At 43.0% G+C, this 26,033-nt stretch overlaps 3 protein-coding genes across 5 annotated transcripts; 1 reads left to right on the forward strand and 2 right to left on the reverse strand.

The window, feature by feature from the left end:
- Window positions 1-737: 737 nt before the first annotated feature.
- Window positions 738-7,423, forward strand: LOC121601214 (uncharacterized protein K02A2.6-like). Of its 3 annotated transcripts, none has more exons than XM_041930020.1 (3): window positions 738-1,014; window positions 3,086-3,973; window positions 4,046-7,423. In XM_041930020.1, the coding sequence occupies exon 3, from the start codon at window positions 4,560-4,562 to the stop codon at window positions 7,080-7,082; it is 2,523 nt and encodes an 840-aa protein (XP_041785954.1). In that variant the 5' UTR covers window positions 738-1,014; window positions 3,086-3,973; window positions 4,046-4,559; the 3' UTR covers window positions 7,083-7,423. The 3 variants fall into 3 exon arrangements, with proteins under 3 accessions (XP_041785954.1, XP_041785955.1, XP_041785953.1); XM_041930021.1 differs by having other exon boundaries at window positions 4,046-6,984; XM_041930019.1 differs by having other exon boundaries at window positions 3,086-7,423.
- A 5,246-nt stretch (window positions 7,424-12,669) lies between these two features.
- Window positions 12,670-16,316, reverse strand: LOC121601215 (uncharacterized protein K02A2.6-like). Its single transcript, XM_041930023.1, has 2 exons — window positions 13,043-16,316; window positions 12,670-12,764 (listed from the first exon to the last, which is right to left on the reverse strand). Exons 1-2 carry the CDS (start codon window positions 14,970-14,972, stop codon window positions 12,736-12,738), a joined length of 1,959 nt encoding a protein of 652 aa, XP_041785957.1. The 5' UTR covers window positions 14,973-16,316; the 3' UTR covers window positions 12,670-12,735.
- A 2,333-nt stretch (window positions 16,317-18,649) lies between these two features.
- On the reverse strand, window positions 18,650-23,157 carry LOC121601221. The gene is made up of 2 exons (XM_041930028.1): window positions 22,299-23,157; window positions 18,650-18,684 (listed from the first exon to the last, which is right to left on the reverse strand). Exons 1-2 carry the CDS (start codon window positions 23,155-23,157, stop codon window positions 18,650-18,652), a joined length of 894 nt encoding a protein of 297 aa, XP_041785962.1.
- Between the last annotated feature and the right edge of the window lie 2,876 nt (window positions 23,158-26,033).

The following is a 26,033-nucleotide window of genomic DNA, read 5'->3' on the forward strand; positions in this document are numbered from 1 at the left end:
GCGCTTTCCTTCACACGGACTTGGTGCTCCCGAATCAAAACAAAAACTTGAACACATCAAACTCGGTTTATATTTTATCACTTTTATTGCAAATAAATGCACATTTAAATACATAGCTTCACACAATCTTGCTTCAAACCACACACATTCATTACATAAAAAATCGTCGTATTTCAAATAGCCCTCTAACTGCGTGGATCTCGTTGTTGAGGTTGAATACAGCAAAAAAAAAACATTGAAATAAAGCAGCGCAAATCACACATTTAAGATAAATGGTGAAAGAAAAGCGCAGTTTCATTTCAATGTGCACAGCACGTCAACACTTAGTGAAACTTCGATCGCCCGGGACTTAGACTAACACGCGTGCGTTCTTTCACGGCGAAAACTTGAACTGAACTGACGATTTCGTGTGGTGGCAAGAAAGGAAGCGCACAGAGGAACACTCGGTGCACTAGTGCGAGCGAGACACCGATACCCGCATGCCGCTGCGACAAAACCAAACTGAGCGCGCAGGCTGAAAGTGAACGCACACATTCACACATGTGTAATTGTGTGAGTGAAAAAACTGTGTAGAAACCAAAACACGCTCGCGCCTCCGCGTAATTCCGCGTATTTCCAACCGTCTCCCCATGCTTCTACATGCCCCTCGCCTGAAACTCGCACACTTTTTCATTCTCATTGCTAGTAGGATACCCACCTATGCTATGAGTCAAGGTGGATTATAAAAATCAGTGTAGAGTTGCGTACAAGCAGTGTTGTATGCAAGAGAGAGAACAAACATAGAATGAGGGGAAGTGTGAGAACGTTGACTAAAAGAGAGGGAATTGTGGGAGAGAACATTGGTCACTGTTGGAAGTTATATAAAGAGAACGTTGGTGAGAATAGGGAGATGGTGAATAAACGGTGACGAGGAAACATCAACGATACCGTGTTTATCATTTAAAAGAGGAGGATTCTACAATTGGCGCAGCCGGTAAACGAAGCACAGAAAAGAGGAAATTTGAAACGAGAAAGGTGAGTCAAGAAATTTGAGTACAAGAAGAAAAAAAAATGGTTCAATTAATCATGAGAATTATTATAAAATAATTGTGAAATGTGCGAGTGATAAACATGATTATGGTAGCAAAGTGTGGTGAAACCGGTTATAATCCCGAACGAACAATGTGAAGTCCGTTATAAAACGTAAAAACGAATAAACGTGTGGTAGTAGTTAGCAAGCGAAACAGCCCAACTAACAAGAGAATAATAAAAGAGTGAGAATTTAAAAGCTAAAAAAAAAAATAATAAAAATAATAATAATAAAAAAAAAATTAAAGATAAACGAAGATGTGACAGGTTAAAACAAAAAGAGTCCGGATATACCGTAGCAAAAGTGGCTGAGACCGGTGTGGTACCGTAGCGCCCAGGAAAGAGTCCGGATATCCGTAGCAGAATTGTGAGACCGGTTCATTCCGTAGCACGTATTTGAGTCCGGCTATTCCATAGCATAAAAGAGTCTGGAAAATCCGTAGCATAGCGAGGAGGAGTCCGGTAGAACACCGCAGCACCAAGGGGTCCGGATATACCGTAGCAAAAGTGGCTGAGACCGGTGTGATACCGTAGCGCCCAAGAAAGAGTCCGGATATCCGTAGCAAAATTGTGAGACCGGTACATCCCGTAGCACGTATTTGAGTCCGGTTATTCCATAGCATAAAGAGTCTGGAAAATCCGTAGCATAGCGAGACCGGTAGGATACCGCAGCGCAAAGAAAATTTGATAAAGCGAAAAGTAACCGAAACCAGTGCGGAACCGTAACATAAAAAAAGGGTATATAAAGCAAATGAAATTAAGGAAATTAGAAAAGATAAATAATGTGCGACATCAAAGTGTACAGAGTGGAATGAAATGAAAATGTTGCAAAAGAAAGGACAAATTCGAATAATGTAAATGGTCAAACAGAGCGTGTGGTCAAATTGTATTGCTAGAAGTTGGTTAAAATAGTCTGTGCCTGAATAAACAAGTGGCAATCTAGACAACTGAGGCACGACAAATTTTTTTAGAAGACAAAAGAAAAAAAATGAAAAGACATGTGTGGTCCGACGTGCATTCGCGGTGAGAGTAGGTAAATTTTAAGTTCTTTGGAACAGTAAGACAGCAGCTATTGTGTGACGGATTCGACCGATGGGACAGCGTGTGTGTGTGATATAATAAACAAGTGACCATCTGGACAACTGAGGCACGACAGATTTTTTTTTTAGAAGACAAAAGAAAAAAAAATGAAAAGACATGTGTGGTCCGACGTGCATTCGCGGTGAGAGTGGGTAAATTTTAAGTTCTTTGGAACAGTAAGACAGCAGCTATTGTGTGACGGATTCGAACGAGGGGACAGCGTGTGTGTGTGTGATATAATAAACAAGTGACCATCTGGACAACTGAGGCACGACAGATTTTTTAGAAGACAAAAAGAAAAAATATGAAAAGACATGTGTGGTCCGACGTGCATTCGCGGTGAGAGTAGGTAAATTTTAAGTTCTTTGGAACAGTAAGACAGCAGCTATTGTGTGACGGATTCGAACGATGGGACAGTGCGTGAGTGTGTGTGTGTGTGTGTGTGTGTGTGTGTGTGTGTGTGTGTGTGTGTGTGTGTGTGTGTGTGTGTGTGTGTGTGTGTGTGTGTGTGTGTGTATGTGTGTGAATGTGAGTCATAATAAACAAGTGACAATCAGTGACAATAGAACCAACGAATTTAGCGACGGTTGAGAACCCAAGGCGAATTGAGCCCAAGGCGGGGCAGTAGATTAATATTTTGTTGTTTACTTATTTTCTTTACTACATGTAGCAATTATTAGTAAATGAAATTTGAGTAAATATTATTCCACATAGGTTTTAAATTACATACAAGTGTGAGTGTAGGTGCATTTCATATTGATCAAGTTATTATGAAAGAGATAGAGCGAAGTTTATTGCGGAATATTATTGCTGGTTCAGTAGTGTATTTAGAGTATGGGAAATAATAACAGCAATAAATGTCATAAAATTAAAAAAAAGGAAAATAAACAATTAATACAAATACTAATATTTATAATAAAAAAAAAATTAATTACAGATGGATACTGAACATTGGCCTTTGCAGCCATTCAATGATATTGCGGATGCATCGGATCTACGTCGCGAGTGGGAAGAATGGCATAGAGCATTTGAACTGATTGTCACACTGAAGAAAATCGAAACACAAAGCGAGAAATTAGCATACATGCTGGCACGTGGAGGTCGGGGCTTGCAGCGGATATATTTCAACTTAGCAGCGGTGCCAGGAGAACAACATCCAAGGGCAGTTTCGATACCGTTTAAACAATTACCAGTACCGGAATACGACAATGCCATCAAACGACTGAACCACTTCTTTCTCGGAAAAAGAAATGAAAGGATAGAGTTAGAAGTGTTTCGGTCACTTAAGCAAGAGAATGAAGAGTCCGTTAATCAATATGTTCTGCGTCTTCGGGCACAAGCTTCTCGATGTGACTTTCAGGACCGAGTAACAAAAGAAATATTACATCAAATAACAATAGGAGCAAAGGACGAAAGAGTTCGGGACAAAGGCTTAGAAGACATAATGGAATTAGATGAGCTTATTAATTATGCAATTAACAGGGAAGTATTAATAAGCCAGAAAATGAAAATTAAAGACAAAGAAATTGAACCGTCAATTGCATACGTCAAACAACAACCAATGATAACAAAAAGAAAATGGCAAGATACTAGCTGCCACCGTTGTGGGTCATGGCGACATAACGGAAATTCTAATGAGTGTTATGCTAGAAAAGCTCGTTGTAATGCTTGCGGGCGCATAGGACATTTCGGTAGATGTTGCAAAACGGAAGGAGAAAATGTAACAAAGAATAGGTTTCAATGGAAAAAACCGAAAACAGAATCATCAGGACATATGCAGCGAAATCAAAGACGAAACTCAGATGCGGTAGACAACCTTAATGAGGTAATATAATAATAATGAGGGCTCGTAGAATCCTTGTAGATTTGACAATTAAAATAATTAATATTATTATAGCGATTAACGACATCACGGCTTTGGGAGAACGGTATGGTCACATGTACATTGGATCATGTTCCTGTTGAATTTTTAATAGATTCAGGTGCGTCTGTGAATACCGTTACGGAGGAAGTATGGAAAACATTACAAGAATTCAAAGCAGATATTCACGATATCACGTACGACTGTAACAAGAATATAACTGCGTATGCGAGCAAACAACCCATAAAAATAATTCTTAAATTTAAATCATTAGTAACAGTTAACGAAAATAAGCCAACGGTATATGCGGAATTCTTTGTAGTGCAGAATAGCAACAAATCATTGTTAGGCAAAACTACTGCCGAGCAGTTAAAAGTGTTAAAAGTAGGTTTAGAGGTACAGAATTTAGAAGAAAAAATACAACCTTTTCCAAAATTTCCAAATATTCAGATCAGATTATCCATTAATAAGGCAATACCCCCAAAAAAAAAAATCGTATATTAGAGTTCCAATTGCGTTAGAAAAAAAAGTAGACCGTAAAATTCAAAACATGCTTGATTCTGACATAATTGAACCAGTCTTAGGCCCTCCGGAATGGATATCCCCAATGGTAGTAGTACCAAAGGGAAAAGATGATATAAGAATTTGTATCAATATGAAATATCCAAACCAAGCTATCCAACGCGAACATTTTCCGTTACCAGTCATTGAAACATTGTTAAACAAGTTACGTGGATGCAAAATATTTTCTAAACTCGATATTACTTCGGCATATCACCACATTGAACTTCACCCAGACTCAAGAGTAGTTACCACTTTCATGACTAGCAAAGGGCTTATGCGTTTCAAGAGATTAATGTTTGGAATTAATTGTGCACCAGAAATATTCCAAAGAATTATGACTCAAATGTTAATAGGAATAGATGGAGTGGTAATTTACATTGACGATATAGTTGTAGCAGGTGAAAATAAAACAGAACATGATAAACGCTTAAGGCAAGTGTTAGGAGTCTTAAAACAAAATAACGCAACCTTGAATAAGGAGAAATGTGTAATTAGTGTTGACAGTTTAGAAATACTTGGGTACAAGATATGTTCGTCAGGAATTGCACCCGCTGAAGATAAAGTAGAAGCCATTAAGAATTTTAGAAAACCAGCAACAAGGGAGGAAGCTAGAAGTTTCTTAGGTTTGGTAAACTTTGTAGGGCAATTTATACATCATCTATCGAGTAGGTCAGAACCTCTACGTAAGTTTATTAGAGGAGAAGTAGAGACATTTGGCAAAGAGCAGGAAACAGCTTTTGATGACCTGCGTACAGAGTTGTCCAACAATGTTCGTGAATTGGGGTTCTATAAGCCCGAGGATGAGACAGAATTATATGTTGACGCATCTCCATCGGGATTAGGAGCTGTTCTTACCCAGAGAGATAAGGAAGGAAAATCTCGCATTATAAGTTTCGCGTCAAAGGGTCTAACGAAAACAGAAAGAGTCTATCCTCAAACTCAAAGGGAAGCTTTAGCAGTTGTATGGGCAGTGGAAAAATTTTATCCATACTTGTTTGGGATAAAGTTTACAATTTTCACCGACCATAAGACGTTAGAATACATTTTTGAAGGAAAACACCAAAATGGTAAACGGGCATGTTCAAGAGCGGAAGGTTGGGCTTTGAGATTACAACCATACAACTTTGTAGTTAAATACATTCCCGGAAACTGTAATATTTCTGATAGTTTATCGAGATTGGGATCAAATTGGGATATCAACAAACCATTTGACGAAGCTTCAGAGCATTACGTCTATACTATTGACAATGAATACGAGGCGATAACATTAAGCGAAATCAGGTCAGAAACAGCACAAGATGAGACAATGAAGAAAGTTGTCAAAGCTATAGAAAATCAGACATGGGGCCCAAACTTGGCACATTATCAGGCGTTCAGCAAAGAACTAGGAATTATACAAGGTATGGTTGTGAGAGATGACAGGATAGTTTTACCAGGAAAGCTGAGACAAAAAGCATTACATATAGCTCATGCAGGACACCCAGGAGAGGTAACAATGAAAAGAAAATTACGAGAGAAAATGTGGTGGCCATTTATGGACAGGGAAATAGAGTCGTACGTCAAAACGTGTAGTGGATGTGCAGCAGTAAGGAAAATGGGCACAGCAGAACCAATGATACGGAAAGAAATGCCTGAACGACCATGGCAAGACATAGCAGTAGATTTTTTTACGGTAAAAGAATTTGGAACGTTCCTGGTACTAGCTGATTATTATAGTAGATTTTTAAAAATTGTGGAAATGAAAAACATTACAGCAAGTAAAACTATTGAAGCTATAGAAACGATATGCAAAGATCAAACATTCCCCGAATCGATCAGGTGTGACAATGGGCCTCCATTTAGTAGTGAAGAGTTTAGATCGTATTGCAAAACAAAAGATATAAAGATAGTACATTCAATTCCCTATTGGCCCCAAATGAACGGACTAGTAGAGCGAAATAATAGAGGAATACTAAGAACATTAAGAATTGCAAAAGCACAAAACAGTGATTGGCGTAAAGCTATTGAAGAGTATGAACATATGTACAATACTACACCACATTCCATAACAGGTAAAGCCCCCCTAGAATTATTAAATGGAAGGCCAGTTAAGGGACTATTACCATCATTAAAAACAGCAACAGATTGGAACCGCGACAAAGATGTGAAAGAGAGAGATGCGATACGGAAAATGAAAGGAAAAATCTATGCGGATGAGAAGAGACGATCCAAACCTTCTGACATTGAAGTAGGAGATATAGTTCAAATATGGAACTATCACCAAGGAAAGGCAGAGCCAAAATATGGAACTGAAAGATTTAGAGTCATAAAAAGGGTTGGAAACGATACTATAGTAGTAAGTAATGAAGGAGTTAAATATCGCCGGCCTGTTGCACACTTATATAAGATTCCCCTGGTAGAAGCGATAAAAACAAAGAATTCACAAAATAGTAAACAAAAAGATGGTAACCAAAGTGTAGGTAAACGTCCAATACGAGTTCGAAGAATTCCAAATAGGCTAAAGGATTAAGATAATAGTTTTTTTTCTCTCTCGTATATCAATGTAAATATTAAAATACAATGTAAGTTTTGTAGTACTTTTGAAATTGGATTAACTTCAGAGGAGAAAAAGGATGTAGAGTTGCGTACAAGCAGTGTTGTATGCAAGAGAGAGAACAAACATAGAATGAGGGGAAGTGTGAGAACGTTGACTAAAAGAGAGGGAATTGTGGGAGAGAACATTGGTCACTGTTGGAAGTTATATAAAGAGAACGTTGGTGAGAATAGGGAGATGGTGAATAAACGGTGACGAGGAAACATCAACGATACCGTGTTTATCATTTAAAAGAGGAGGATTCTACAATCAGGTGGGGGATAAGGGCCTTTGAGGGACTTAACGTCATTTTAAAACCGTTAAACAATGGTTTCCGCACACAAAGCATAGAAAATAGAAAAGATTTCTTTGTTTCTAGGTGCGATTTTGTGTTTCTTTTGATTTTATAAAAAAATAGATATATTAATAAAAGATTTTATGATTTGTTTCTGCACGAAAATCATGTGAGTAAGAGTTCGAATCTCACGTAAATTGTCCATGCGGCTCGCAGATAATAAGGAATTATTGTTAAAATTGCAAAAATTAACTATTTTTTGTTTTTATCATCAAAAATGACGAAAACATAATGAATTATAAAATAAATTCATGGAATAACACAAAATCTTCTTCTTCTTTGGCGCAACAACCGCTGTCGGTCAAGGCCTGCCAGTACCCACTAGTAAAGTGAGCTTGGCTTTCAGTGACTTATTGTTACCATAGCAGGATAGTCAGTTCTGCGTATAGGAGCACGGTCTATTCGGGACTTGAACCCATGACGGGCATGTTGTTACGTCGTACAAGTTAACGACTGTACCACCAGACCGGCTCAAGGTAGTAATGTTATAACACACTTTAATCCATGTTTTAATGTTAAATAAGAACTCGTAAAGTTAAAAATATATTTTTAAGAATATTTAATCAAAAAATGAGGTAGATAGATTATATTGTAACGTCCGGATTAATATCGTCCACTGTGCACTCAACCCAAACCCCGAACGCAGCAGTATAAACGCATTATACCTTGACCGCTGGAGCCCAGTGTGCTAGATGAACTGTCATAGAATAAAGCTCTCTTCTTGGCGCGACATTGAACTGAACAGCCGTAAGCCACTGATTTCTGCGTATAATTATTTGTGTGCTCTTCCGAATTGTGCTAAATTTTATAAAAACGGCCAATTACCTTCCGCCAACCGTAAAACGCTTGGTCATTACATCTCAGAAGTGGGATTACCAACAAAAATCGCCTGCAAGCCGCCTAACCAGCCTGTATCCGTGTGTACCTGTGTACGTGTGTGTATTACACAACGCCATTTTCCATCATGCTGAGGAAAAAAGAACTTCGTCGGGCGCTTATAGAGGCCGGCATCGACGTGCCGGATACCGCTACCGTCACACAATTCCGACAGCTTTATGCCTCCTTCGAGCCGGTCGCTCGTTCCCCCCGTGCGCCGCCGACCATCACCTCAGCGACGACACCGGCTCCCGCTTGTGCAAACCACCAAGAGGCCGCCATTTTGTGCCTTCCACATGACAATGGCGACGCTGATTTTGCGCATCATGAAAATGTTGCGAACGCTGCCGCTTCGATGAAATATACCACTGATGTCGTTTCCACCCTTCCTTCTGCCCATGGTGTGGCCGCTGCCCTTCCTCGCGGCCCTGACGACATCGAGGCCCATTTTGAGAAGGTGCGACAGCAACAGCATCTGGCTGAATTACGCCAAAAGGTGCACCAACTTGAAACGCCGCAGCCAGCCGCCCTTTGCGTAAAGGACTTTGAAGCTTTCATCAAGCCACTCGACGCCGATAAGAACCCCAATGTCATCCGTTGGTTCCGCGACTTGGCGCGTCTCTTCGCACTTTACCGAGTGCGCGATGCAGATAAATTTTTCTTCACCCTTCGGCTTCTCACCGGCATAGCCGCGAACGTCGCAAAAGAACTTGTTGTCACCACTTATGATGAGTTGAAGGGGAATCGATTGGGGCCCCAGGAATCCACCCTGCATTACTTGTTTGACATGCAGCGCATCGCAGGCCAAGCCCGTATCACCGATTCAGAACTGATCCCGATCGTCATAAACGACTTGGGAAGCCCGTCAATTACGTCGAGTCTGCATTTCATGCCTCTTACGATGGACGACTTTCGGAAGAAACTTAAACTTTTCGAATCTTGCCGTCATCTGCCCATGTGAATCTTGAATCTTGCCCATGTGCGTCAAGTCGATCGTCTGTACCATCGTAAGTTCGTGCCTGGAGTACTGCTGTCCGATCTGGTGCCCGCTTGGCGTTGGTGACATCAATCGCCTCGAAGCCATTCAACGGAGACTCACCAGGTACGCGGTTCGACTCCTTCCATGGCAATCCCACCACGCTCGGCCCTCCTACCATCACCGGTGTCTGCTTCTCGGACTTGAACCACTCTGCTCTCGACGTAAAAATGCCCAATGCCTTTTCATATTCCGGCTCCTTAACGGAGAGATCGATTCCCCGGCATTACTAGCCAGCATCAATTTGTTCGCTCCGTGTCGGATTCGTAGATCCAATTTCCATCTCCGTGTACCGCGTACCCGCAACAACCATAGCCAGGGACACCCCATTACACGTATGTCCCTCGAGTTAAATGAAGTGTTAGATTTGTTCGATTTTAGTATGTCTACATCTACTTTCAAGGAGAAATTGCGTCTACGTCACACTTAATGTTAGCTTATAACTAGAGGTCTATTTATATGCTCCTTAATTTAATTATAAGGTTGCCGATTAGACACGATGGTCCGTCGGTTGTGTATGAAATAAATAAATAAATAAATATTTTCACCATCAAGCCCCCTTCCGCCGATGTTCGGGCCCCAATGAACAGCCGTATGGAACGGTCCCAACCGTCGCAGGAACCTGTCCGCTGCTTCAACTGCTCCCGATTTGGAAACCTTCAGAGTGCCTGCTCCAAGCCGAAGCGCCCACCCGGCGGATGATTCCGCTGTTTCCAGACTGGGCACGTCTACCGTAATTGCCATGAACGTCGGGCCAACGCCACTGTTGAGGGCAAAACTAGTTCGGACGAAGCTCTCGCCACACATCAAGAGGTGAGTTTGACATTTTTACACCCTTCTATTAAGCGTACCACCCTTCCCTGCGTTCGTTCCCTTCTCGACACAGGAAGTCCTGTGAGCTTCATTAGCGACACGATAGTACCAGTTAAGATGCTAGGACCTCTTTCCGTTACCGAATACTGCACTATGTTTCAGGGACCACTTTACTCTCGAGGAAAAATCGATTGTACTATCCGATTCAAGAATCATTCCGTTCGACACTCTTTTATTATATTACATGGAATTGCGTGGCCAGTCATTATCGGTCGCGATTCACTTAATTCTCTTAACATCTCTCTTACTTATTCATCTTTTTCAAAATCATGTAATACTAAAACCCCGTTGATGGAACTCGAAGAAGTTGATACAAATCTTCCAGAAAAATTAGAAGATACTATTAGGAGTATTTGCTCGCTCGATGTAATCGAAGCCGAAAATGAACTGGATTTAGGAGATACTCTATCCTTAGAGCAGCGTAGCGTAGCATACCTCAAATATATTTCAAACACTAAACCACTCGTACATCCAATGAAGATCAATCTTACCCATAATACACCGATATTCACTAAGCCGCGTAGACTTTCTTATGGCGAAAGACAACAGGTGAAACAAATCGTTGATAAACTCCTAGCGGAAAACATCATCCGCCCTACCAATTCTCCTTATGCTTCCGCATTAGTTCTCGTTAGGAAAAAGAGCGGCGAGGTCGTTCGTACCCCCTCAACAAAATTACCGTTCGGGATAATTACCCCCTACCCCTCATCGAGACTTGTTTGGAGCATCTGTGTGGGAAAAGATTCTTTAGTTTGCTGGACTTTAAAAGCGGTTTCCACCAGGTCCCAAAGAGTGAAGAAGCCATCCCTTACACTTCTTTTGTAACCCCCGATGGTCAATTTGAATATTTGAAAATGCCCTTCGGTCTCCGCAACGCCCCTTCCGAATTCCAACGTTTTATCAATTCTATTTTAAGAGAATTTATTGATGATGGCAGAGTAGTCGTCTATCTTGATGACATCATCATCGCTTCCACCGATCTTAACTCACATCTTAGCACTCTTCGATCCGTCTTAGAAAAAATTAAACAGAACAATTTGGAACTCCGTCTTGATAAGTGTAAATTTGCTCACGAAGAAATAGAATACTTGGGCTACAAAGCTAATTTCAATGGGATTCAACATAGCGATCGGCATATTCAAGCGCTTACCAATTACCCTATGCCCACTAACCTGAAGCAGCTTAGGCGCTGCCTCGGGTTGTTTTCATATTTCCGACGCTTTGTTCCCTCCTTCTCTTGCATAGCCAAACCTATGACAAAACTACTTCCGAAGGACGAAGCATTTAATTTCGATTCAACTTGCGTACATGCTTTTGAAACCCTACGTGACAAACTTGTTCATTCCCCTGTTCTTTCCATCTTCGACCTATAGCGGGAAACCGAATTACATTGTGACGCGAGTTCTTCTGGTTTTGGTGCCATACTCCTTCAAAAACAAGACGACAATAAATTACACCCTGTCGCTTACTTTTCCAAAACCACTTCAAAAGACGAGTACAAGTTAAACAGTTATGAACTTGAGACGCTTTCCATCATTTACGCTCTTAAGCGCTTCCACGCATATGTTCATGGGCTCCCCATTAAAATAGTTACTGATTGCAACTCCCTGGTTGAGACCCTTAAGAACCGTAATGCTTCCGCTAAGATTACCAGGTGGTCCTTGTTTCTGGAAAATTACGATTATACCATCTGTCATCGCTCAGGTACCTCTATGCCCCATGTCGACGCACTGAGTCGCTCGGAAGCTGTGGGTGCCATCGGTGAGATCGACCTTGACTTCCAGCTTCAAGTAGCTCAGACACGTGACCCATCTATCGAAGCTCTTAAACATCGGTTAGAATCAGAAGAAGTTGACGGATTCTTACTTCAAGATGGGCTGGTCTATCGCGACATCCCTGATGGTCAACCTCAATTGTATGACCCTTCGGAAATGGTCGACAACATAATTAGACACACTCACGAGCGAATTGGCCTCCTAGGCATTAACAAAACCTTTAGCAAAATTAGTCAGCATTACTGGTTCCCCTATATGAAGCCCACCATTGACAAATTCATTAAGAACTGCCTCAAGTGTATCGTTTATTCTGCACCTCATCATACTAATGCCCGAACTATGTACAGCATCCCCAAAGAACCTCTGCCCTTCGATACAATCCATATCGATCACTTAGGTCCACTGCCTAGTTCCCCTTTACGCAAGAAGTACATACTTGTTGTTATCGATGCTTTCACTAAATTAACCAAACTTTACCCAACCTCCTCAACTAATGCAAAAGAAGTGTGTTCTGCCCTTTCCCAATACATGTCTTACTCCCTGCAACCGCCCAAAGCGGATTGTTAGCGATCGTGCTACTTTTTATGTTGTTGTTGACTTATACTTTATTTTAACAAACATATATATAAAAAACGATCAAATGATAAAAGAAAAAGGAATACGGTGCCGCGCGCGCTAGCCACGTCTATTGAGATATACCACGTCTGGTGCAGATAAGATCCCGAGTGTTCGTTACATCGCAGGATCCCCGATCGTAATGGATCATGCAGAGAGAGAGAGAAAGAGAAAGAGACGACTATATTCGCTATACATCGAATGCTGTCAGTTCCCGGAAAGCATCGAGTGTGCGAAGAGGCTGCAGTCTCGGCGGACTGCAACATCTCCCCCGGCTAAATGAGCTGATAGGCTCCGAGCCAACGCGGAAGTCTTATTACTCCAGAAGACCTGCGTGGCAAATCTATCAGGCGCTGGTCGGTCCTACCTTCGTGACGGTTGTCAAGGTCGGCAGGAGGTAGCGAGCTGGATGTCGTCAAAGGAACATCCATCGGGGTCGTCGCTGCTAGTGATGAATAAGCGGGCGATGACCGTGTAAGCGCTGTTGGCTCGCTTACGATTGGTTCCAGCTCCGGCTGGGTTGGCTCTGGTCGGGAAGAAGAAGAAGACCATTCCTCTAACAGTACATCAAGCGGCAGCTGATGTCCCTCAGGTGCACGGGCTACCGCACGACGCCTGATTTGGTTTATGTGGCGCCGAAGTAAACGTCCATCACTCGCAATGACGCCATACATAACGCGTCCACAGCTACGAACGATCTTTCCCGGTATCCACTTCCATGAGTTTCTATAGAAAGATTTTGTAGAAACGAGATCGCCAGGTTGAAAACTTCGCACTGAAATAAATGAGGAAGGAGATAGTGAGTGTGATGATGGGGGCCGCAACAGCTCCAGTGCTGTCCTGATGGGGCGGCCGAACATTTCCTCAGCTGGAGATTTCTGCTGGCTCAACTGCGCGTTTGGTGTCGATCGGTACGTCATGAGAAACAATTCCAGGGCCTCATCAATGGACGTCTCGTCGCTCTGGATCTTCCGCAGTGTTCGTTTCAGCGTATCGACGAACCGCTCCGCCTGTCCATTTGATTGCGGATGGAACGGTGCTGTCGTGATGTGCTCGATCCCGCTGCTGTTGCAAAACTCCGCAAACAAGGCGCTGGTAAATTGCGGACCGTGGTCGCTAACTAACGTTTCAGGCATACCGAAGCGAGCGAAAATGTTCCGTAACATGGAGATGGTGGCAGATGTTGTTGTACTCGTAGTTTTGTAGATTTCAGGCCACTTGGAGAAAGCGTCAACTACCACTAAAAAGTAATACCCTTCCAGGGGCCCAGCATAGTCCACGTGTACTCTACGCCAGGCGCCCGATGGTGTTGGCCATGTCGCTGGTGTTGCTCGAGGGGGTGCTTTGGCGGCTGCCACGTAGCTCACAATATTGTCGTCGATCATTGGCCAATACAGGTACTTTCTCGCAATCGCCTTCATTCTCTGCATCCCCGGATGACCCTTGTGCAGCTGCAGCAAACAACGGGAACGCAGTTTCTCCGGGATGACCACTCTCTCCCCGAAATGTATACACCCCTTAACGGTTGAGAGCGATTCTTTCCTATTGTGGTACCGTGCCAAATCTGCTCCGAATGAAACATCATGCGGCCATCCGTCCTGCACGTACTTATGGACTTTCCGGAGCAAGGGGTCAGTCTGCGTAGCTGTCTCAACGTCTCTAAAACATAAAAGAAATGAGCTAAGCGCATTAATGGCAACTGACCTTAAGTCGTTTTCTAACTCCAGGCTGGCGATGACGTATTCAGCTTCAGGTTTGGCGTGATGATGTATGAGCCGAGATAACACATCGACGTTTCCAAATGAGCCTGTTGCTACATACTCGATGTCCATGTCATACAGCTGAAGAGTAAGTGCAAACCTCTGCAGCCGGTTTGCTGTGTATGTCGGAATTCCTTTCTTACTGCCAAATATGCGTACCAATGGTCGGTGGTCGGTCTGCAGTGTGAAATGACGACCGTATATCATGCGATGAAATTTGGTTACAGCGAAAATTATTGCCAGTCCTTCTCGGTCGATTTGGCTATAACCAATCTCCGCCTTGCTGAGTGCTCTGGATGCGTGTTGTACCACTTTTAGGGATCCGTCTGGGTATTTGTGGCATAGCGTTGCTCCTAAGCCAACTGATGATGCATCGGCGGACACAACTATGTCGCGCGTTGGATCGTAGTGTGTGAGCAAGAGTTCCGTAGACAAGAGGGCTTTAAATTGGTCAAAAGCTTTCTGACATTCAGGTGTCCACTGGAACACACTTCCGGCTAGCAGCAACTTATCCAATGGGTAGCGCAAGTTACGCATGTTTGGGATAAACTTGGCATAACAATTTATCGCACCGATGAATGATCGAACGCCTGTGACATCTTTTGGAGCTGGCAATTTTTGATGGCGTCGATCTTTGCCGGGTCGGGTCGTAGGCCTCTGCTGTCGATGATATGCCCCAAGTAGCGTATTTCCAACTTGTTGAATGCGCACTTTTCACTCCAGATGGTAAACCCATAGTCCCTTATGCGCTTCAGCGTTTCTTCAAGAGCTGCATCATGCTCTTCCTGTGTTTTCCCTCCAACTATTACGTCATCCATGTAAGTAGATACTCCATTTACTCCGGCGAGCATTTCATCCATTATCTGCTGAAAGGCACCAGGGGCATCTTTTATGCCTGGAGGAAGCCTGTTGTAATGGTATAGACCACGATGCGTATTAATTGTCAGCAGGGGTCGGCTCTTTGCTTCTATTTCTACCAGCATAAATGCATCGGATAAATCAATTTATGAAAATATTACGCAACGGGCTAGCTTAGAAAAAATGTCCTGGGGTAAAGGAAGCGGATATTCGTGCGGGTGTAATGCTGCATTGAGTCCGGTGCTATAGTCTCCGCAAAGCCGTATTTTGCCGTTAGCCTTTCGAACCTCTACGACTGGTGCTGCCCAATCCGAATAGTCACAGGAACTGATGATGCCTAGATTCTCAAGCCGATCCAACTCTTTATTTACAGCATCTTCCATCGCCTATGCAACCGGACGTTTCGGTCGAAAAACTGGTCTGCTCCCTTGTTGCAGCTGTAGGTGAATTTGTGCATTGGTGCACAGGCCCGTTCCACTAAAAAGCGAAGGAAATGCTTTCTCCCAGGATCGTGGTTCAGCTGTGCCTATGTGATTGCAATAGCTATCCATCAGGGCGGTCCCCAAGCCGAAAAGATGAATTAAATCAGCCCCGAACAATGACACATCCGCTTTTGACACGCGAATTGTCGCTTGCTTGGTGGTATTATTAATGCCCACGTTCGCTTCAAACTCACCTTGAAGGCCGAAAACTTCACCAGTAGCTGCTTTCGCTCTTACCTTGGGTGGGTTGAGGTGAGGCTTACCTAACTGCTTCCATAGTTGCTGGTTAATGACAGTGATGTCCGATCCGGTGTCTAGCTGTAGTCGAGCTGGCTTCTCTCCGATGAGTATGCTGACGAATTTCCGCTTCTGCTGCACGCTGCATACGTTGACACGTGCTACTCGCGATGACACTGCACGGCGATGATATCATGATTTAGAGAGAGATTGACTGTCAAACTGAGTGGATGTGCCTTCCTAGTGCTCCTGATTTTTTATGCTGTTTTGCCGTGCTATTTTCTGGAATTTCAACATTTGCAACAGTGGTGCTGCTGAGTTGTTCGTGCTGGCTAGTGCGTGCCTTCGATTAATATAAAGTTGCACTGGAGTTCTTCTGTTAATTCAACATTTTTGCCGAGAAAGTGTTTGGCTTCGTTTCTGCTCCTGTCACTCATCAGTTTGTGCTGAGTCATCGTTATGCAGTGCTCAACCTGCAATGCACCCACCGATAGTGCTAATTCGGTGTCCTGTGCCGGTGTTTGTGGTTCCAAGCATCACACCCATTGCACGGGGTTGTCTCGTGATTCTACTCGTGAGCTTGGGCGTAATAATCAGTTATTGTGGTTGTGCAAAACATGTCACGAGTTTCGCAATGGCACAAATTCACTTCTCACAAGTGAGATAGCAGCCCTACTCGAATTGGTGAAAGCAGATATTCTCACCACAATTGACTCATCTCTCTCTTCTCTTAGATCGGCTATCAAGAGCGATTTGCTTCCTGAGATCCTCGCTCTCGTTGATAAGCGAGCGCTAGCACCCATATTAGCTAAGCCGTCTGTTAGCAACGCATCGCTTACGCACACATCCACTAATGTATCGTCGCTCAATGCCACAAATACATCCAGAACGACTAAAACAGCTTCCGCTCGCCGTACATTTACTAACTCAACGGAGCTCACTGCTGATATCCAAGCTGCGAACGATACCAACACTGTAGAAGATTCTGTCAACTGTAACCACTACAATCATCGTACTAAGCCGACTAGTGATGTTAGTGCTGGAAACTACCGAACAAATACACAAGCATCTTCTGATCCTGTTTTGAACCAAAACACCACCAACACGGGCATAGCCGAGAAAGTATGGTTATACTTCACGAACATCAAATCGCATGTCTCCGCTGATGATATGCGTGTGTGGCTTAAAGCTGTGCTACCAACGGACGATATTAATGTTTACCGTCTCACGAAAAAGAATGTGAACCTGGACTCGATGTCCTACATATCGTTCAAAGTGAGTGTTCCTAAATCTCTTAAGGAGCTTGCGCTGCAGTCTACTATTTGGCCAGTTTCACTTACTGTTCGGGAGTTTGTTGCTCGTGGCCTACCAAAGCAACGTGTACATGAAAGGGCTCGATTTGACCCTTCTGAGCTTATTTCGCATCGTACAAATAGTGAAAATTGCTCTTCAGCTGTGCCAAAAACTACCGCTCATCCGGATCATTTTTTGGAACATCGATCGCCACCCCCACAGCGCGGGATTCTATCACCATCCCAGTTGACCGAGATCCTAGAGGCTATTCAACTGGAGTTTCCTCTCACACCGCCTCAGTTATCACCGGGGGTGGGGCTTCAATCACAATTCAATCTCAGCAACAGAACAGCTCACAATTGATAGACCCATTCGTGATATATTACCAAAATGTTCGAGGCCTTCGCACCAAATACAATGAATTGCGCCTTTCTGCGAATGAATCAGGGTTTGAAATGCTTGCCCTTACTGAAACCTGGTTAAATGAATCGATTCCATCCAACATGGTCCTTGATAGTGATGCCTACAACATATACCGCTGCGATCGAAGCAGGTTAAACAATGAACGTTCGCGTGGGGGTGGTGTGCTACTTGCATGTTCCGTTCGATATCCTTCTGTGGCACTTAACATTAATCAACCCACGCTTGAAGCTTTATGTATACGTGTTTCTTTTTCTAAGTTTCGTCTTTATGTGGGGATTGTTTATGTGCCACCGTATTTGAGCAGCGACCGCAACTATTTGGAATCCCTTTCTGCTTTCATCAGTGATGCATACATGCAAATGAAACCGAATGATCATCTTATCCTTCTGGGCGACTTCAACCAACCTGCGTTAGAGTGGTCGCTTTCTACCGTAGTAAGGCCAGATTCATCTTCAGCTATAAGACATTATGTGCCACATATTTCTTCGAATACATCCAGTTCCTGCTTTTTGGATATGTTAAACTTGCATGAACTCTATCAGCTGAACGGGGTGCATAACCATTTAAATCATTATTTGGACCTGGTGCTCTCCAACTCTGCTGCAGCAGCTTGTTGTTCTGTGTATCCTGCTTCGTCACTGCTCCTGCCCCAGGATGCCCATCATCCTGCCCTAGAAATTGTGTTACCGTCTTCTTTATTTAGGGCTAGTAGGGTTAGGAATGTATTACCTTCTGCTCCTAATTCATTGAGTGTTCGTTATAATTTTCGGCTCACAGACTATCGTAAACTTAATTCAATTCTATCTCGTTCCGACTGGTCTTTTTTTTATCAATGTACATCGGTCGACGAGGCTGTCCAATCGTTTAATGCTTTGTTAACCTCTGCACTCCTTTCATGTACACCTATTTTTCGTTCCCCTCCTAATCCTCCCTGGTCCAATCGTACTCTTCGCAACCTGAAAAAGGATAGAATGAAATATCTTAGCAGGTATCGTCTGAACCGATCTGCATTCAACTTTCGTTTATTTAAGTACGCTGCCTCTGCGCATCGACTATACAACAGCCCAAGGACGCAAAAACCGACGGCGGCCTGTGTAAGCTGAGCTCCCTACAAAGCTCTCCACAAAGCTCTCGTTTGCAGTCTTGTCGAGAGCTTCGCCTCAGGCGCCCAAACCATCCGTCACGCACACATCTAAACGTTCTGGTTTCGTCAGCCACTCACGCATACCAATGTGTTTGCTCCACCCCCTTTTTCGGTTTACTTATAGAAATGATGAGGCTGTTCACATTTGCTTTATGCACACATTCGCATGCTGTTTATAAAATAATATCTCTCTCCCTTCCCACATGTGTTTCGGCATACTCCCGCTGTGTAGACGGCAGAACGCTTTCCCCGTTCCAAATTTACCGTTCATCCTCCTCTTGTTCTTCCTTCCTCCTACCGCGCTCGGGGTACCATCCGTGCTGCGCGTGTTCCACTGGCTTCAGTTTAGTGATGACGTCATGAACAGGAGCTGCGCGTTTTGAACCGGCTTCTGTTAAGTAATGACGCTGGGCTGCGCGCCTTTCGACATGTTCTTGGCGTAATCCAGTGCGTTGGTTTGTGGCAGTGTTGTGCTGAACGCTGTCCAAAAATGAACCAATAATTTATGTACGTAGTATGTATTACTATGGAGAGTTTTGCACATATGATTAGATCAACACTTACCTTAATATTTTAAAACTGGAAAACGTTTTCTTTCCGTCGCTCATTTTGAACATTGTTGACGAGGCTAGCAGGTGATAAATAGCGCACACACCTGTAACTTTTTAGACGCCAAGGGTTAGTTGAATGTACCTGCACAAGCACACAGCAAGAAACTTACCTCAACAATTTGCTAGGATAAATCATTCCATAACTGAAGAAGAAGGAACACGGCACAAAACGTAAAGAGCAAAGTACGTCGCACAAGAAATCGCACATCACTTCAGTACATCCTTCCATAGGGAAAATTCTGGACAGACTGAGGATGCCTCACACTCGGATGAGAGCGATAGCAGAAAAATCATGGTGGATCGAGAGAGATGGGTAGACTCGGTCCAGCGATATCCGCTGGTAAATGCATGTGTGCGTGACGAACGAAAGACTTCAGACCCCGCTACCCCCTTTTTCCTCCATCATTTTTCGTCACACGCACACACCTCTACACGGGCGGCGGTTTTCCGTCCAAAATCTAGAAATAGAAGACTGGACCTCTCGCTTTGGCACACAGAAAAATCTCTCAACAACTTCGGCTCTGCTACTTGGGAGGGCTCGTTTTGAGGCCTATTCGAGTAGACTGCAATCGCGTTTCCGTTCTGATCCAGCATCCTTCTGGCAATTTGTTAGAATACGAAGAGGGTGCAATACGTTACCTAATGAAATGGTACTTGATTCTCGAACTGCCTCTACGCCTGTTGAGATCTGTGAGCTATTCTCTGCACATTTTTCCCAAATGTTTGAGCCACCGGTTAGTGACCCTAACCTTATTGAGGGTGGGCTTCTCTACACGCCAGAGAACTTAATTAATCTCTCCGATATTTCGGTTAGTTCTGAAACAGTTGTACAGGTGTTATTTGGGTTGAAACGTTCTTTTACTCCTGGTCCAGATGGCATTCCTGCCTCTGTTTTAATAAACTGTAAGGACGTGCTTGCTCCACACCTTGCTAAAATTTTCAACCTTTCACTTTCTCTTGGGGTTTTTCCTGCTCTTTGGAAATCCTGTTGGCTTTTTCCGGTACACAAAAAGGGCTGCCGTAGCATTGTTTCTAATTATCGTGGGATAACCCAAACATGCGCCACAGCCAAAACTTTTGAGCTATGTATCCTTCCAACCATACTTCATAGTTGTAGTTCAGCTATTAGCCCTAAACAGCATGGGTTTATGCCTGGTAGGTCTACTTCAACTAATCTCATGTCTTTTGTTTCCAATATTTTTAGATCTTTTGAGGCCGGTACCCAACTTGATGCAATATACACCGACTTTCATGCTGCTTTTGATAGTTTACCTCACTCTTTATTATTAGCTAAATTGTCTAAACTTGGTTTTGGTGATGGCATTATTAGCTGGCTGTCCTCATATTTAAGTAATCGATCATGCAGGGTTAAAACCGGGTCGTACTTATCTGAGGAGTTTTTTTGTACGTCAGGTGTCCCTCAGGGTTGTGTGCTTAGTCCACTTCTGTTTTCTTTGTTCATCAATGATGTTTGTAATGTTTTACCTCCTGATGGTCATCTTCTTTATGCGGATGATATCAAAATCTTTTTACCTGTGTCTTCTTCTTCTGATTGTCTGAGACTTCAGCATTACCTCAATGCATTTGTTCATTGGTGTTCATCCAATTTACTTCGCCTGTGTCCCGAAAAATGTTCTGTTATTTCTTTCTCTCACTCTCTTTCTCCTGTTTTATTTAACTATACTCTCTCTAGCGCTTCCCTCTCTCGTGTTATGTCCATCCGTGACCTTGGTATTATACTTGACTGTCGTCTTAACTTTAAACTGCAGCTTGATGAGGTGCTACTAAAAGCAAACCGAACCCTTGGGTTTATCTTACGTTTTACCTCTATTTTTAGAGATCAAAGCATCCTAAGAATCCTTTATTGTGCTTTGGTAAGGCCTATTCTTGAATATGCTAGTATCATCTGGAATCCTCCCACTATTGATGGCTGTTCGAGAATTGAAAGCATTCAGCGTCTCTTTACCAGGATTGCTTTTCGTCGTTTGTTCGGTGCTGCCTCACTACCTCCCTATGAAACGCGATTGCAGTTATTCAATCTTCACTCTTTAAGCTTCCACCGCCAAGTGTTTCAGGCTTGTTTTATTGGTGGCTTATTACTTTCTGCTACTGATGCTCCTGATTTACTCTCGTCCATCTCGCTGTATGTTCCCTCTCGTTCTCTTCGTCCACGTGATCCTCTGTCAATTGAAACACGTCATACTCTTTATACTTTCAATGACCCTCTTCTGTCCTGTTTCAGATTGTTTAACCACTTTTACTATCTCTTTGATTTCGACTCCTCTCTTAACTCTTTCCGTAACCGTATTTTTTCTTCTAATTCCCTTTAATTATCCTCCTTAGTTTTCTATTACTCTCTTTTTTTTGTAAAGTTTATGATAGTCTCTACGCTCTACCCTTGTTTTTTTCTTTTCTTTTTTGCTAGGTCAAGACTAGGTTAGTTAGGCTTAGTTTTTCATGAATCATTTTGTTTTTTTGTTAGTATTTAATTAGTTTTAAGTCCATTATATTTAGCCTTGATGGCAGATATTGTATTAAATAAATGAAATGAAATGAAAATGATCGAATCGCGGTCGTCCTCTGCGCCGTTGTGACGAGTTGCAGAAACCCTCTCGATGACCTGTACGTCCACAATCTCGGCACTTGTTGGTTCTGTAGGTGCAGTCCCGGGTCCAATGCAGAGCACCACAAAGCCAGCACAGGGTGCGGGGTTTGGAGGCTTCGTTTCGGGGTGCTGGTTTGGGGTAGCGCTCGTTGTTGGTGTTTCGATGCCACTGGCGGTTGTTTCTGCCTTGCACTGCCTGTACTCGCTCACTAGTGTCCGTAGCGATCATAGCGCTATCAGCTTTTACACGCACTAAACGTTGACAATCTGCTGCTAGCAGCTCTAGGGTGGCGTTCTTCCTGTCTTCAATGGCGGCTAACTGTTTCATTCTTATGTCCTGTACGCTTTCGTCCTTTAATCCGCATACGAGGATGAGGCACTTAAAATCTTCCTCCGTCATCGAAGAAAATTCTGCATCGACGCACGCTTTATTAACTCGACAGGTAAATGCTAGCAGATCCTCGGTGCGCGTTTTGGTAATATTAAGAAACTTGAAACGTTTGCTTAACACCGACTCCATTTTGCCGAACAGGACGGTAAGCTTTTCCACCATTTCGTTGAAGCTGAAATCTCGCGGTGCACGCGGCAAAATAAAATTACTAAACCGGGCGTGTTCAGCGGTTCCAAGCTTACGTCCCAGGAGTCGAACCTTGGCGGCGTCATCCAAGCGAGAAGCATCTTCACGAAACAAATCTACATACCGCGTGTACCATGATTCGAAGGTTACTCCCGCTTCTGGATCGTACCGGAACTCACTAATATTACTGGCGAGGGCTTCCAGTATCAACTCCGGATTGCTCGGTTTTGGCACAAATTGCAGATCGGGGGTCGGTGGCTGCTGCTGCTGTTGTTGTTGCACGAGCTGCGATAACAGTTGCTGTTGCTGTGCCATTTGCTGCTGCTGTTGGGCCAATTGCTGTTGTAAAAGCTGCAGCGTTTGCTGCAGCGGCGATAAATCCGATGGCGTGTGCTGCGGTGGCTGGGGGTGAAGGAACCCTGTGTTCAGGACCCCATTTTGTGAGAGACGACGTTGCTCCTCGATGATCGGCGTCTCTTCTGGGCTGTACATTCTGCGGCGTTTCCCTACTTGTCGTTGACCGTTTCCACTTAAACTCGTCGCCACTTTTATGTTGTTGTTGACTTATACTTTATTTTAACAAACATATATATAAAAAACGATCAAATGATAAAAGAAAAAGGAATACGGTGCCGCGCGCGCTAGCCACGTCTATTGCTGGTGCAGATAAGATCCCGAGTGTTCGTTACATCGCAGGATCCCCGATCGTAATGGATCATGCACGAGAGAGAGAGAGAGAGAAAGAGACGACTATATTCGCTACACATCGAATGCTGTCAGTTCCCGGAAAGCATCGAGTGTGCGAAGAGGCTGCAGTCTCGGCGGACTGCAACACTACTTGTTTCACCTCCACCTTGTTTGAGGACTTTTCGGAATCGCATAACATTAGCCATGTCCTCAACGCCACCGGATCCCCACAAGCCAATGGACAGGTAAAGCGGGTGAACCGCGTGTTGCGTCCCATCCTTAGCAAGCTATCTGATGCTCCAGACCAGACCGATTGGGTGTCCAAGTTGCGATCAGCCGAGTATGCTTTAAACAATACCGTCCACACATCTACGAACTTCTGCCCTTCTGTCTTGCTCTTTGGTGTTGAACAACGCGGTAAGATTCCGGATGAAATACTCAAACACTTAGACGAAAAATGTGACCAAGTCCCTAGGGACTTAGGAGCCATTCGGGCTAAAGCGTTAGAAAAAATAGAAGAATCTCAACGGAAGAATGAGGATTATTTTAGCAAGAAGCATAAACCACCACAATGTTACAAATAAGATGAATTAGTAGCCATACGTTATACCGATATGACCGATAGCGGTAATAAGAAGCTCAATCCCAAGTTCAGGGGACCGTATGCCATTCATAAAGTGTTACCTCATGATAGGTACGTGGTACGTGACGTAGAAGGGTGTCAACTCACACAACTACCCTACGATAGGGTTCTAGAAGCGAATAAGTGGCGACGCTGGACCGAGTCCAGTGATTAGGAAATTGAGGGCAATTTATTGTTCAGGATAGCCGAGCTGTAACGTCCGGACTAATATCGCCCACTGTGCACTCAACCTGAACCCCGAACGCAGCGGTATAAACGCGTTATACCTTGACCGCTGGAGCACCCGGTGTGCTAGATGAACTGTCATAGAATAAAGCTCTCTTCTTGGCGCGACATTGAACTGAACAGCCGTAAGCCACTGACTTCTGCGTATAATTATTTGTGTGCTCTTCCGAATTGTGCTAAATCTTATCAAAACGGCCAATTAACCTTCCGCCAACCGTAAAACGCTTGGTCGTTACACTGTCAAATTTAGAAAACCGCGTATCTCCGAATCAACGTAAGTCGAAAACCGTGTAACTCGGGAACAGACTGTATATCTATTTTCGGCAGCATTTAAACTGCAGTTTATCGTGATTTTAAAATTCCGAACGAGTTAGAATAAATTAAATAAGCATAAAATATTTGATTTACACCACTTTTTCATTGTAATACTGTTCGTGTTCTCTTAATCACAAAACCTGCCGAACTACAGTTCGAACTCATTGGTTGAACTTCTATTCCCTGCCAACTATTGAATATGTGCTTTTGTGCTGGCACGTTTTTCCATATTAAAAAAAAATCTGAAAGTTTTCTCGGCAAGCCATGATATTTTGTTGAATATTTCAAAACCGGGTTTTCCATACAAACGAATATTTTTAATTGAACTCTGAGCCTATTATCGACCCGCCATGCAATTGAAAGCAATTTGCAAGGACGCGCGATGGCTCGCACGCCATACAAGTTCACAGCCCCATAGTCCTCGCATTAAAGAGCTTGCGAGCCTAGGCAGTTTTTTCACCTCTAGTTTTAGCAGTTTTAATTATAGCACCCCGAGAGCAGGTATAACAGCGCAATTTATAGCATACTAAACATCCGAATTTTGACATTTAATGTTGAAAAAATTCCACAAAAATTGAAATAGTGATCTTTTAGACCAGCTGTGTCAAACTCATTTCATCATAGGGCCGCATGTGCAGATCGTCAGTGATTCGCGGGCCGCAAAGTTGAGAATAAAAAAAAACCTAAATATTTATATAAAATACTGTTTGAAACATTATTGTTGAACAAATGGACTTTTTTGATTCCTCGCTTGAAATCCGGAATCGTTTCTTATTTAAAAATTTTGTGATGTTATTTTTTATTTCGCTCTTTTTCATAAAAAAAAATAATACACTTTTAAAGTCACATGCAATTTCTTTTATCCTTATTATTAAAATAGGATTTTTTAATTAGTCGCGTTCTCATACGGCAGTTCTTTTAGAATATATCGCTCAACCCCACTGTTTCACTGAGGTAGGGGGAATCTAGCAGCCTGTTGCGAATCTTTTTCGAGCAATCCGAGCTATCCATCGCTGGATGAATAATAAAAATATTTGCCAGCAATTTGTTGACACATCAAGATAAAAATTGTAATAAAAAGTGTTTAAACATTATTTTTCGCTGATTTCCAAGTCCCAAATGTTCTGGTGGTATATTCATTTCTTACAACAAGAACCCGTTGCTTATGAGTAATTTCGTTAAATTACGATTTTTTATCCGACACAGATTCGTGGTGTGTGACCCCAGATTATCAAATATTTTTTGACACTTGAAGGGAAATGATTCGCGAATTAAATAAAGGACTGTGTGAGCTAACCTATTAATTAGCTATGTATTGCAGGACTTCGGCATTTCGTTTATTTTAATCTTTAATGTAAATCCTTTTATCTAAAGCATAATCATTTCATTTGTTTTGATTTTTGGGGAGGTTGCAAAGTACAATTCGTCTTGTAGAATATGAGATGCAAATAAATTCAACTTGGCTACACACGCTTTCAATAAGTCGTACATATTGGAT

The sequence above is a fragment of the Anopheles merus genome, unplaced genomic scaffold, assembly GCF_017562075.2.
Source record: "Anopheles merus strain MAF unplaced genomic scaffold, AmerM5.1 LNR4000039, whole genome shotgun sequence".
In the NCBI taxonomy this organism is placed as follows: Eukaryota; Metazoa; Arthropoda; class Insecta; order Diptera; family Culicidae; genus Anopheles; species Anopheles merus.